General features: G+C 34.7%; 1 protein-coding gene across 8 annotated transcripts in view; it reads right to left on the reverse strand.

Moving 5' to 3' along the window:
- ANKIB1 (ankyrin repeat and IBR domain containing 1) overlaps positions 1 to 12,835 on the reverse strand; it is a 158,352-nt gene that overhangs the window by 5,289 nt on the left and 140,228 nt on the right. For all 8 annotated transcript variants that reach the window (XM_063725743.1, XM_054559496.1, XM_063725742.1 and 5 more), the window contains 6 exons: positions 10,366 to 10,500; positions 9,035 to 9,121; positions 8,878 to 8,944; positions 6,802 to 6,947; positions 5,583 to 5,761; positions 4,634 to 4,685 (listed from right to left, as the gene is read on the reverse strand). In XM_063725743.1, coding sequence (XP_063581813.1) covers positions 4,634 to 4,685; positions 5,583 to 5,761; positions 6,802 to 6,947; positions 8,878 to 8,944; positions 9,035 to 9,121; positions 10,366 to 10,500 — 666 coding nt within the window. The remainder of the gene's footprint in view (positions 1 to 4,633; positions 4,686 to 5,582; positions 5,762 to 6,801; positions 6,948 to 8,877; positions 8,945 to 9,034; positions 9,122 to 10,365; positions 10,501 to 12,835) is intronic.

Raw genomic sequence — 12,835 nt, forward strand, 5'->3', positions numbered from 1 at the left:
CCTATTTCATATGCCTGATGATTTCAAGGATCTTGTTATCTAATTAATACTACAATCATATTACTCATTTAAGTAAGGCTTTCCTTGAAGGGAGGTTTTTTATTTTTTATTTTTTTATTTTTAGAGTCAGAGTCTTGCTATGTTGCTTAGGCTGGTCTTGAACTTCTGGCCTCAAGCAATCCCTACTGCTCGGCCTCCTAAGTAGCTGGGATTACAGGTGTGAGCCATTGCACCTGGATATGAAAGTGGTTTTAAAAACGTGACCGGGGGTAGGTGCGGTGGCTCACGCCTGTAATCCCAGTACTTTGGGAGGCCGAAGCAGGCAGATCACCTGAGGTCAGGAATTTGAGACCAGCCTGGCCAACATGGTGAAACCCCATCGCTACTAAAAATACAAAAAATTAGCCGGGTGTGGTGGTGGCACCTGTAATCCCAGCTACTGGAGAAGCTGAGGCAGGAGAATCACTTGAACCCAGGAGGTGGAGGTTGCAGTGATCCGAGACTGTGCCACTAAGCACTCCAGCCTAGGCAACAAGAGCAAGACTCCATTTCAAAAAAAAAAAAAAAAAAAAAAGTGACTGGGATATATGTAACAGAAAAAGAAAAAAAGAAAAAAAGGAACAACAGTAAAAAAAGAACACACACTGTTAAGTACTTGCCAGATTGTTGGATTTTCTATTCTTTGGGACTACTACATACCACATTCACAAATCAAATGACTAGATTAAAAGACAAATGTTAGGTTAGCTTTAAAATAAGATGATTATTTAGCTTCTTTTCTATATAAGCCAATATGTGGTGCTATTTACAACACAAGCAGGGGAAATGTTTTCTATTTAGCATATGGGATGAACACAGACTTAGGCAGATGTCCTCAGTCTATTCCACATTTGTGACAATGTTTAAAGTGAGTTTGTTATCACCAGAGGGTACAACCTGGGACCATCTGCTATTACCTGGGTATAAATGTGACAGAAGAGAAGAGAATTAAAGATAAGGGAAGAGAAGAGAGGAGGCCAGGGTACATGATACCAACATAAAAAGGCTAATTTAGAGAATCATTATGGTGTCTTTCCACGAGAAACACTAAGATACTCAACTTTATGATTATCCTGGTTACCCTAGAATATTCAATATGCTTATATTGTGAAAGTACTAGGAGTAGGTGAAGACAAATTTTGGATCACAAATAAAACTTTCATATCGTACCACTCTGGTGACATTTATTTAAACTCCTTTATTTATATAAACAGTTGGACTCTTAAGAAGTGGGAGGCATCCTGTTAGGTTAGAAACTAATAAATGAAAGATACTCCAAGTGCCCTGAGGATTTATACTGGTTCTTTAAAATGTCTTGCTGAGGTGGGACATCATTTCCTCTTCTCCTAGAGGCCCATGACCTCAAACTGATGACTTAAGTGTCATCAAGGGTCAACAGACCAGTGAGGAACACCAACTAGATTTCTTAGACAAAAGATGGTGTGAAAATTTTATCTCAATTCAAAGTTTATATTAGGGATAATTTGCTTACTTTGTAAACTTGATAATGGTACAAAGTTATGAATTAAACTATTACTGACCACAGACTACACATATTTCCAATTTAAGAAAATGAAACCGTTTAAAAGCAACTGCAAAAGAAACTTGTATATCTAATCGTCTGACAGAAAACTCTCAGATGGCATTCTCTCATGATGCAACAGGCTTAAATATATTGTTCTCATAAAATATATCTGAAAATTTCCAAGGATTCCTAAGATCTTCAAGAATGTATATTAAAAGGGCTTAGTATACTCCAAATGGTTTGAGACTGTTAAGGATACAGAAAAGACTAAAAAGTTCTAGGATTTACAGAGGGAAAAGCTATAAGGAGCTGTTTTAAGTAATAATTGCAACAATTTTGTCAGTGGCTAAATGAGATGCTTTAATCCTTCTAGAACTTCCATGGGGTATCACCATCCACATTGTAAAGATGAGAAATTAAGAAAGAACATAGCCTAGGATCTAGTAAGTTACACTTAGAACTTGAATTAAGGTGTTCCTCAGACTTTATGCTATTTCCACTGAGCTCCATTGCCTTTAAAGTAGCATAAAACAAACCTTTATGCTTGCCAGACTCAGTTTAAATTGAAAAGAGTAAGATGAAATTAACTTCACTGAAAAAAATATAAATCAATCTAAGTCTACTGGAGTTGGTAACCTTGTTTTTTCCCTCACTATTAAGGCAAAGAGCTATTTTTCAAAAATATAACTTTGGCAGTTACTCAATAGTCATATACATGCAGAATTTGAAAGTCTCACAATGTGTAGTAATTCTTTATCTCTGCAATAAGGTTTACGTAAAAGCCTAGTGTTTCAGTGTGTCAAAGACTAAAGAAAACTAAAGGTAAGTAATTTCTAAAAAATTATCACTTCATAAAAAACAAAGTGACAGTCATATTAGTAGGCCCTCAATATTCAAGGACAAATATTTCAGGATTCCTAAAGTTTCTGTCAGAGCCAGAAGCTGCAAGATGATACACATACATGCTTGTGAATACACTGACGAAGGTTTTATTTATTTTTGCTAAATTGTGTTTCTACCTTAAAACACGGAAATCATTAGTATTTTTTTCTTTTATAATTTCAGTTTGCTTATTCTTCCTTTTAGGTGGAAGTTTTCCACAATATCCCCGAAGTTGTAAATGTATTATAACATTGAAATAATAAATACAGGATCAGATAAAGGTTCATGATTAGTTTTTAAAATAAAAATTTCATTAATATATCACAATTTTTAAAACAATTTAAGTGAATTTAAAATGTCCAGATTAGGGCTCTAAGCACAATTTTTTTCAAGTCAATATTTTCTTGGATGTATCTACCAGTACAAAAGCCACAGGTGATTGCAAGTATCTTCAGCAGCTGAAAAGAGAAAGTATCCGATTTAAATAAGCCACAGTCATGCCTGGATAATAATCAATTTCATTGTCTTTCAGTTGCAGTTAACAAATGGGTTATACACTACAAACAAGGATTTCCTCATTTGTTCTGTACCCTTCCAAAAATAAAGTTGAAGGGTTATCATATTATAGGCATCAAATACTGTTTAATAAAGAGCAAGGATGGAAAGAGAGAAGTAGAGAGAACTGCAAAAACCATTTTAAAATCAGACTCAACAGTGACAGTGGCAATTTAAATCTCAGAAAACAGCTATGTGATTAAGAGTTTCACTCTGTCTTATTTTTATTTGCCACAACTGCTATCTGTAGTGTTAGTAATTTAGACCTTCTGTATTTTAAAACGGCATATTAATAATGACAACAAAAAAACAAGAAGAGTGTGAAAGTCTTAAAGATAAGCAGAAAGCAACTAAGCAAAGCATTTCTTTCTGCATATACATTATTAAAGTCAAGTTTTCCACCTTAGCAACTGATTATAAATCAGTTCCCTCAGGTTGTTGCATTAACCTTAAAAAATGGATTGTTCTTTTATATTTTTAATAGTTTCAGACTAAAACAATATTATGACTAGAAATGCATTTCTTTTTTTTTGAATATTAATATTAAATTTTATTTATTTTAAAAATATGACTTTTGTCTCTAAATTTTTGTTATACATAGATATTTCTTTATGTTTGTTTTTTTTTTTTCTTTTTTTATTTATTAATTTATTATTATACTTTAGGTTTTAGGGTACATGTGTGCAATATGCAGGTTAGTTACATACGTATACATGTGCCATGCTGGTGCGCTGCACCCACTAACTCGTCATCTAGCATTAGGTATATCTGCCAATGCTATCCCTCCCCCCTCCCCCCACCCCACAACAGTCCCCAGAGTGTGATGTTCCCCTTCCTGTGTCCATGTGTTCAAATCAAAACCACAATGAGATACCATCTCACACCAGTTAGAATGGCAATCATTAAAAAGTCAGGAAACAACAGGTGCTGGAGAGGATGTGGAGAAATAGGAACACTTTTACACTGTTGGTGGGACTGTAAACTAGTTCAACCCTTGTGGAAGTCAGTGTGGCGATTCCTCAGGGATCTAGAACTAGAAATTCCATTTGACCCAGCCATCCCATTACTGGGTATATACCCAAAGGACTATAAATCATGCTGCTATAAAGACACTTGCACACGTATGTTTATTGCGGCATTATTCACAATAGCAAAGACTTGGAACCAACCCAAATGTCCAACAATGATAGACTGGATTAAGAAAATGTGGCACATATACACCATGGAATACTATGCAGCCATAAAAAATGATGAGTTCATGTCCTTTGTAGGGACATGGATGAAATTGGAAATCATCATTCTCAGTAAACTATCGCAAGAATAGAAATGCATTTCTAATAAATTCTCTCTATTAACAAATTAGAAGATATTTTCCAAAAATGTATATTGTAAATTTGCCTTAATTCTGACTATTCAGTAATTAAAAACAATAAAAGAGTAATGCATTTAACAATGTGATGATATACCAATACCACATAAATAGCTAAATGTAGGCTCTGTCAAGGCATTTTTGTTACAAAAGAGACAGCACTGCTGATAATCTCAGTAGGATTTAGAATAGATAAGGATGCAAATGCAAGCACGACTGCACTAAGAAAAAATACAAAAACAAAAACCCCATAAAACAATTACCTCTGGTGATGCAAATCCTAAATATTCCCAATCCCATGTTCCACCAGCAAAGCTACAAAGAAATTAGACATACCATTTGATTTAATATCAATACTACAAAGTATATACAATCAGATCCTTGCCCTTTGAACATTACTTTGAATTCCTCTGTTGGAACTTGCTTAACTAAAGTAGATCAACTATTAAAACAGAATTAAAATAATAATTTTCCTTTCTTCCAAATTCTAAGTTTTTATGTTTGTGTAAAATGATCCAAAAATAAAAATTACCATGTTATAACAAAGTATTTTATAACTGCTTCTATTTTTATTTTACAAGTAAATATTTACTCATAAATATTATGTAAAAATAGGATCAAAGGAATTTATGTAAAATAGTGCCAAAGGAATGTTTAATGCTTATAGTTATTATAAATAGGAAAGTATGCTTCAATTTACAGAAGTAGTATGAGTATGTAAAATAAAACAACCACAACTCAACTGATCTTTAGTGGATGAGTTTATCACTTAAATAACTACAAATATCAAATTTCTCTTTCCTTCACAACTTCTTAATACAAAAATACAAATATGACCATAACAAGCTGGCAAAGTTTCCAAATTCTACATCGTAAGATGTTTATAACTATCAAATCACTATATATATTACATATTTGAAATGATACATTAGAATACTCTTATTTATGAGTTCACCTAAAATGTGAAATTAACCTAGGTTAATTTAGTCTAAGGAGCTACACAATGATAAATAAACAAAAAATAACAAGAAAAACAGAAATAGCATAGAGGAAAAAAAAAAATCACCAAAAAAGTTAACATACTTTTATGAGCTATCCATCTTTTAGGTGTAAATAATTTCCAGGAATATGAACCCTAGTTGGATAAAAAATAAAACTGCTGGCATTTGTGGCTGGAGCTAGGATGATTTCCACAGTGTACATCCTTTTTACCTGCGTCTTGGAGCTTCTGGTGAGTCTGCAGGAGCTACTCCCCGAGCCACAGATGCCAGGAATTCTTGCCTCTTCTGCTGTACAAGGCATGCTGCTTTGATGATCTTGTGGCGGGGTGTGCGAAGGTAAGGCCTATTGACTTTCTGGGCAAGGTCTTCAGTGACCATTTCTAGGTCTGTCTACAGTAAGCAGAGAAAAAAAAAAGATCACAGGCTTCATAGGTTAATCAATAGCAAATCCAGAGTCTATGTGGTTTCTCAGTTAAATCTAACTCTTTTGAAGTAAGAAACTAGTTAGAATTTTGAAATAACTTCCTATGTAATGTATTTTCTATTTTATACATGTTTTCTAGATTATGAAAGAGAAAGGATTGTATATAAAATCATGTGAATTTTTAAAAAAGCGCTCATTTGATAGGCATTTATAGAAATGAAATTGGTATAGATTACAAAGTAGTGAGTATAGTAGCTGTTTACAAGGAATTTATAATTTGTCTATGTGAAAAAACGAATACATTTCAATGCACCACACAAGCGAATGCATGATGCCATGGTGCAGACTATATAAAAGTGCTGAAGGAATTTGAATTAAGGCAAGACGACAGTGATTGGGGTCAAGTCTGGAAGGCTTTATGGAGAAAATGAATACTGATCCTTGACGGAAATGTAGGATATAAATTAGCAGAGGATAGTTCAAGGGATGACATGAAAACTGTAACAGGAGAAAGTTTAGTGGCTTCAAAAGAAATGTACAATGAAGCTATTTGGCTATAGTGATGCCAATTGGCTTAGGTGTTTTTGTTTTTTAAATACTGTAACTTTTTCAGTTGTATTTCAAAAATAAACTGGTAAACAGCAACTTTCTCATCTTATAGGTAATGTGGGTTGTTTCATCTTTGATGATAAAATTCTTAATTATATAATCAGAAATATGCCTGATTTCAAACTTCAACCAGTTTAAAACAAAGACATAAATGCTACAGGAAATGTTTGCATCACCCATAACTCATTCAGACCTGCAGAGTGACAAATTTAAACAGAAAGAAAATTTCAATTTATTACTGGTAACTTTTCCTTTATTTAAAAACCATTTAAAAAATGAAAAGAAAATTGTCTTACTAATCATGTCCACATTAAATAAAACAAGTGGTTTGAAAAATGAAAAACTCTGTATTTCATAATAACTGCTGCCATTTAAATGTAATTAAAAAATATCTTACTTGCATTAGTTCAAAAATTTCTTTTTTTGTGCTTTTAGGTTCCAAGAAAAATCCATATGGATAAGAACACTTGAGAATGCGCCGAGTTTTTAAGAGCACATGAACTGCATCTTCAATGAAAGTGGTATCTGGACAGCCTCCTTCAGCTAAAAAGTAATTGAGGCACAGTGAATTTGTTTTTGCAAATATGCCATTTATAATATTAATTAAACAATGATTTTTTTCTCAAAAAAGGAAAAAGAAGGATCATTAGGACAAAAACTGTTTTAAGTAACTGTATGAAAATACTTATTTGAACCAAACTAAAAACCTACATAAAATACTCATATGTGACATGTATGTGTTTATAAAAGCGGCATACGCCCCAGCAGCCCAGGAACACTGATGGTAGTCATAAAGGAATGCACATACTCATCTTGGATTCTGGTCTCACTCCATTGGTAAGCAAATCTAGCTTTAGGTCAATCAAAAGGTTCTAGGCTCTACTTTTTCAGATTATCCCTAGGAGAAATTCCCTGGTTAAGAATGAGAACAAATGCCTTTTCTAAGTTGCTTATAAAAAGAGCCTAATTATGCAAAACCAATACTGTAAGGAAAAAGATACAACATTCTGGCAAACAACTAGATAACTAATCCTAGTTAATAAAGAACCCAAAGAAAGAAAGAAGGGGAGGAAGAATGAGGAAGATGGAAGACGAAATTGTCTTAATATCTGAGACTCTTTGTTCTAAGAATATCATTATAACAGTCTAGGTTTTCGCTTAACTGCCAAAAAAAAAAAAAACAGAAAAAAAACAGAAATTAAGCATGAGAATCTAACTTTGCAAATACTGTAGAAATTCAGATTATTTTGGATACCTGTAGAAAGAAATTCAGTGTGTGTACACAAACTGACAGACTACCCTGAGATTTCTGACTTATGTGAGAAAGGTGTGAAGTTTTGCTTCTTCCTTTGCAGTTGCTGTACCTTTTCATTTTTTTCCCCTAATTTATTATGCTGCCTGGAACCTCCAGAGTGTTGAATAGAAGCAATAATTCACATCTACAAATATTGAATGTTGTCAAGGGTCAGGCACAGCTGGAAGCACTAGGGATGTATTAGTGACCAGACAAAAATCCCTGCTGAAGAGCTGTATGACTTGTGAGGATTTTTTTCCTCTCAATTTATACTGTGGACAATACTTCAAGAGTATGATATTGCCTAATATAGTTATATCATTAATGAAGTCTAAGAACTAATAATTAACAAGCAGGCTATACTGCTATTGACATATTCTCCCCCACTCCATTTAACTTATGGTATTGTCTTGACTAGGGAATTATCCTAATGAAAAGGATTTTAATATTCATTATTTTGATAAACTGGAGCAACCCAAGTATAACATCACATTTTTCACCTTAAAATGTACTTTTCATATGTAAGCTATTATTTTTAAAAGGTGACTTTTTAAAACAAACATACGGGAACCTGCACTCTGTGTGGTCGTTGTGGGTTATTATATTCTAATGATGCTGTCAATACTCAATCCATATTTTGGAATATCCTAACTTATAATTTAGGACCCATACGTTAGCTCCACCTCATGGCTTTGCTTTTTGACCCCAATGTTCATTATTTACCAGTGAAATGATTTCTTCCCAAACTGTTATTGACTTCCAAACCCTTAGGCACTCTGCTAAATTTTCTCAATAATTTTTGGGTATTCAGTTACATGACAACTGGGTAGCACGTGTATCTTGCTCCTCTGACTAAGTCAGGGATGTCCTTTAGTACCCATCCACTTTTCCCAACATTGTAGAGCATCAGCAGTGACACAGAGTAAGCAAAATCATGAAGTCTTTTTATCTCATAACAGCACAGGCTGCATCAAGAGGAGGAGGCTAGGTGCTGGGTAGAAAATCCAATCACAGAGGCCTCATCTGCTAAGCTGCACTCAGGGCTTCAAAGAACTCAAAACAGTACCAGAACAAGCTAATGGACATAATGTATTCCTTTCAGGGCCTAACCTACTAGTGAAGCGATAAGCATGGAAAGACATTTTACATTAATTATCACACATACAACTTATAACTTACTTTCTTTGAGAGCTCTGCTCAATTGCTCCATCTTTTCTTTGGCTGTTTTAAGAAGGCGTTGTTCTAGCTAAAGGAATAGAAATAAAGAATTTAAACCATTCTCTTTATTTATTCACAACAGTATAGGTCAGCTCATTTGAAATGATTTGGGACATACCTGATAACTATGCTCATGGTTTTTAAATCTTGTATAATAGTGCATAAATCTGTCAAGTTCCTGAAATCGTTTGTGTTTTTTCTCAGCCTAGAAAACAAAAGTCCACAAATGACTTTTATAAAAACTAGTAGCTACTAAAATAGTTTTTTGGCTTTTATAAAACCATGGTTTTATATAGTTTTATAAAACCATAGTTATATATAGTTTTACTTTTATAAAAACTAGTAGCTACTAAAATAGTTTTATTAGTGATAGGTAGTAGTGCATTCAGATTTGTGAATTATTTTCTTGACAGAAAAGAATACTATTTTTTTTTTTTTTTTTTTTTTTGAGACGGAGTCTTGCTGTGTCGCCCAGGCTGGAGTGCAGTGGTGCAATCTGAGCTCACACAAACCTCCGCCTCCCAGGTTCAACTGATTTTCCCGTCTCAGCCTCCTGAGTAGCTGGGATTACAGGAGCCCACCACCATGCCTGGGTAATTTTTGTATTTTTAGTAGAGATCGGGTTTTACCGTTTTACCGTGTTGGCCAGGCTGGTCTTGAACTCCTGACCTCAAGTGATCCGCCTGCCTCGGCCTCCCAAAAGTGCTGGGATTAAAAGCATAAGCCACAGTGCTCGGCCTTCAATGTTTTATTACATGGCTTTTTGCTATGGACTAATGGTATTCCCCCTAAAATTCATATTTTAAAGCCCTACCCCCCAATGTGACTGTATTTGAAGATAGGACCTGTAAGAAGGTGATAAAGGTTAAATAAGGTCATCAGGGTGGGGCCCTATTCTGATAGGGCTGGTACCCTTAAAAGAAGAGGGAGGGGCATCAGAGGTCTCTCTGTCTTTTCTGGCCACCTGAGGACATAGTGAGAGGGTGGCTGTCTGCAAACCAAGAGGAGAACCCTCATCAAGAACCAAATTGGCCAGCACCTTGACCTTGGACTTCACAATATCTACAACTCTGTGAAAAATAAATTTCTGGTAAGCCACCCCGTCTATGTATTTTCTATGGCAGCTGAGCAGACTAAGACACTTCCTGTACAGTATAATGTAATACTGCATTGTTGATATTAATGTTAAAATTGTTTTTAAGTATTTACAGAGGTAGGCTGGGATATATCAGACTTTTCATACAGATCTTCACCAAAATTAAAAAAAGGAAAATGTAAAAGGGAAAAAGCTCTCAAGTTTACAGAGCTATTTTGTTAAAATTAAAGGCTACAATAAAGTATATTCAATTTAATACTTTATTAAGATGAAAATAGAAAAAGAAATGCAAAATAATTCCAGTGGCAGTGAGCGGTTTAGAGAGATGTCTTGGCTTAATTGGTTCTCTTTACCTCCACAGTCATTTCCTTGGATTGCTCCTCCACGTGCTGAATGACTTCATAGCGAGTACATCTGTAATAACCTCCAGTGGACGAACTATGTTTTTTCCACTCTTCAAGGCAAATCCAGCAAAAGTCATACTTGCACTTCAAAAGAAAACACAGATAAAAACATCTCCCCATATTAATATGCAAATTATTTTCTGCTTTATAGCCAACCAATCTGTAAAGATTAAATAATTGTGCTTGTGTGACCAGGAACAAATCTTCTCAAAGACATGCTCTATTTCTCATGTATCCTCTGGAGACCTTATCTGCATTATGGAAAGATGTGGGGGTAGTTTAAAATGATTGTTTATAGGGATATATTAAAATGTAAAGCATAATATTATGAAGTAATCACAAGGAATCATTAAAAATATCAATAAGATATTCTTTCCAAATAATATCTTTGGAAAGTGTTTCATTTTTAAGTGCATTCTAATCTGACATTGGTCTATAAAGCTCCACCAGTCTATCTGAAAAACTTCTGACAATATTGACAAATTGGTTTTGAAACTAGAACTACGCTTAAAAGACCTCTAAGTGGAACAGCTGATATAAAAACGGTTTCCCATTTTAATGTATATTTCAACTTAATTACCATAATTATCAGACAGTGCCAAAAATATGAGCATTCAGTATGAAAATACATCCTTTTTTATGCTTAGGATTTTGAGTCAGTTGAAAAGATCTTCCCATTCTATGTTGTCTTCAGGTACTCTTAATGGTTTATTTATCTTTTATTTTATTTTATTTTTATTATACGTTAAGTTTTAGGGTACATGTGCACAAGGTGCAGGTTTGTCACATATGTATACATGTCCAGTGTTGGTTTGCTGTACCCATTAACTTGTCATTTACATTATGTATTTCTCCTAATGCTATCCTTCCCCCATCCTCCCACGCCACGACAGGCCCCAGTATGTGATGTTCCTTGCCCTGTGGCCAAGAGTTCTCATTGTTCAATTCCCACCTATGAGTGAAAACATGTGGTGTCTGTTTTTCTGTCCTTGCGATAGTTTGCTCAGAATGATGGTTTCCAGCTTCATCCATGTGGCTACAAAGGACATGAACTCATCCTTTTTTATGGCTACATAGTATTCCATGGTGTATATGTATGACATTTCAGTCTATCATTGATGGACATTTGGGTTGGTTCCAAGTTTTTGCTATTGTGAATAGTGCTGCAATAAACATATGTGTGCATGTGTCTTTACAGTACCATGATATAATCCTTTGGGTATATACCCAGTAATGGGATCGCTGGATCAAATGGTATTTCTAGTTCTAGATATTTGAGAAATCACCACACTGTCTTCCATAATGGTTGAACTAGTTTACACTCTCACCAACAGTGTAAAAGCGTTCCTATTTTTCCACATCCTCTCCAGCACCTGTTGTTTCCTGACTTTTTAATAATCGCCATTCTAACTGGTGTGAGATGGTATCTCATTGTGGTTTTGATTTGCATTTCTCTGATGACCAGTGATGATGAGTATTTTTTCATGCCTGTTGGCTGCATAAATGTCTTCTTTTGAAAAGTGTCTGTTCATATCCTTTGCCCACTTTTTGATGGGGTTTTTTTTTTCTTGTAAATTTGTTTAAGTTCTTTGTACGTTCTAGATCTAGCCCCTTGTCAGATGGGTAGATTGCAAAAATTTTCTCCCATGTTGAGGGTTGCCTGTTCACTCTGATGGTAGTTTCTTCTGCTATGCAGAAACTCTTTACTTTAATTAGATCCCATGTTTCTATTTTGGCTTTTGTTGCCATTGCTTTTGGTGTTTTAGTCATGAAGTCCTTGTTGATGCCTATGTCCTGAATGGTATTGCCTAGGTTTTCTTCTAGGGTTTTTATGGTTTTAGGTCTAACATTTAAGTCTTTAATGCATCTTGAATTAATTTTTGTATAAGGTGTAAGGAAGGGATCCAGTTTCAGCTTTCTACATATGGCTAGCCAGTTTCCCCAGCACCATTTATTAAACAGGGAATCCTTTCCCCATTTCTTGTTTTTGTCAGGTTTGTCAAAGATCAGATGGCTGTAGATGCATGGTGTTATTTCTGAGGCCTCTGTTCTGTTCCATTGGTCTATATCTCTGTTTTGGTACCAGTACCATGCTGTTTTGGTTACTGTAGCCTTGTAGTATAGTTTGAAGTCAGGTAGTGTGATGCCTCAAGCTTTGTTCTTTTTGCTTGGGATTGTCTTGGCAATGTGGGCTGTTTTTTGGTTCCTTATGAACTTTAAAGTAGTTTTTTCCAATTCTGTGAAGAAAGTCATTGGTAGCTTGATGGGGATGGCACTGAATTTATAAATTACCTTGGGCAGTATGGACATTTTTACAATATTGATTCTTCCTATCCATGAGCATGGAATGTTTTTCCATTTGTTTGTGTCCTCTTTTTTTTCATTGAGCAGTGGTTTGTAGCTCTCCTTGAAGAGGTCC

Source organism: Pongo abelii, chromosome 6 (assembly GCF_028885655.2).
Source record: "Pongo abelii isolate AG06213 chromosome 6, NHGRI_mPonAbe1-v2.0_pri, whole genome shotgun sequence".
Lineage (NCBI taxonomy): Eukaryota > Metazoa > Chordata > Mammalia > Primates > Hominidae > Pongo > Pongo abelii.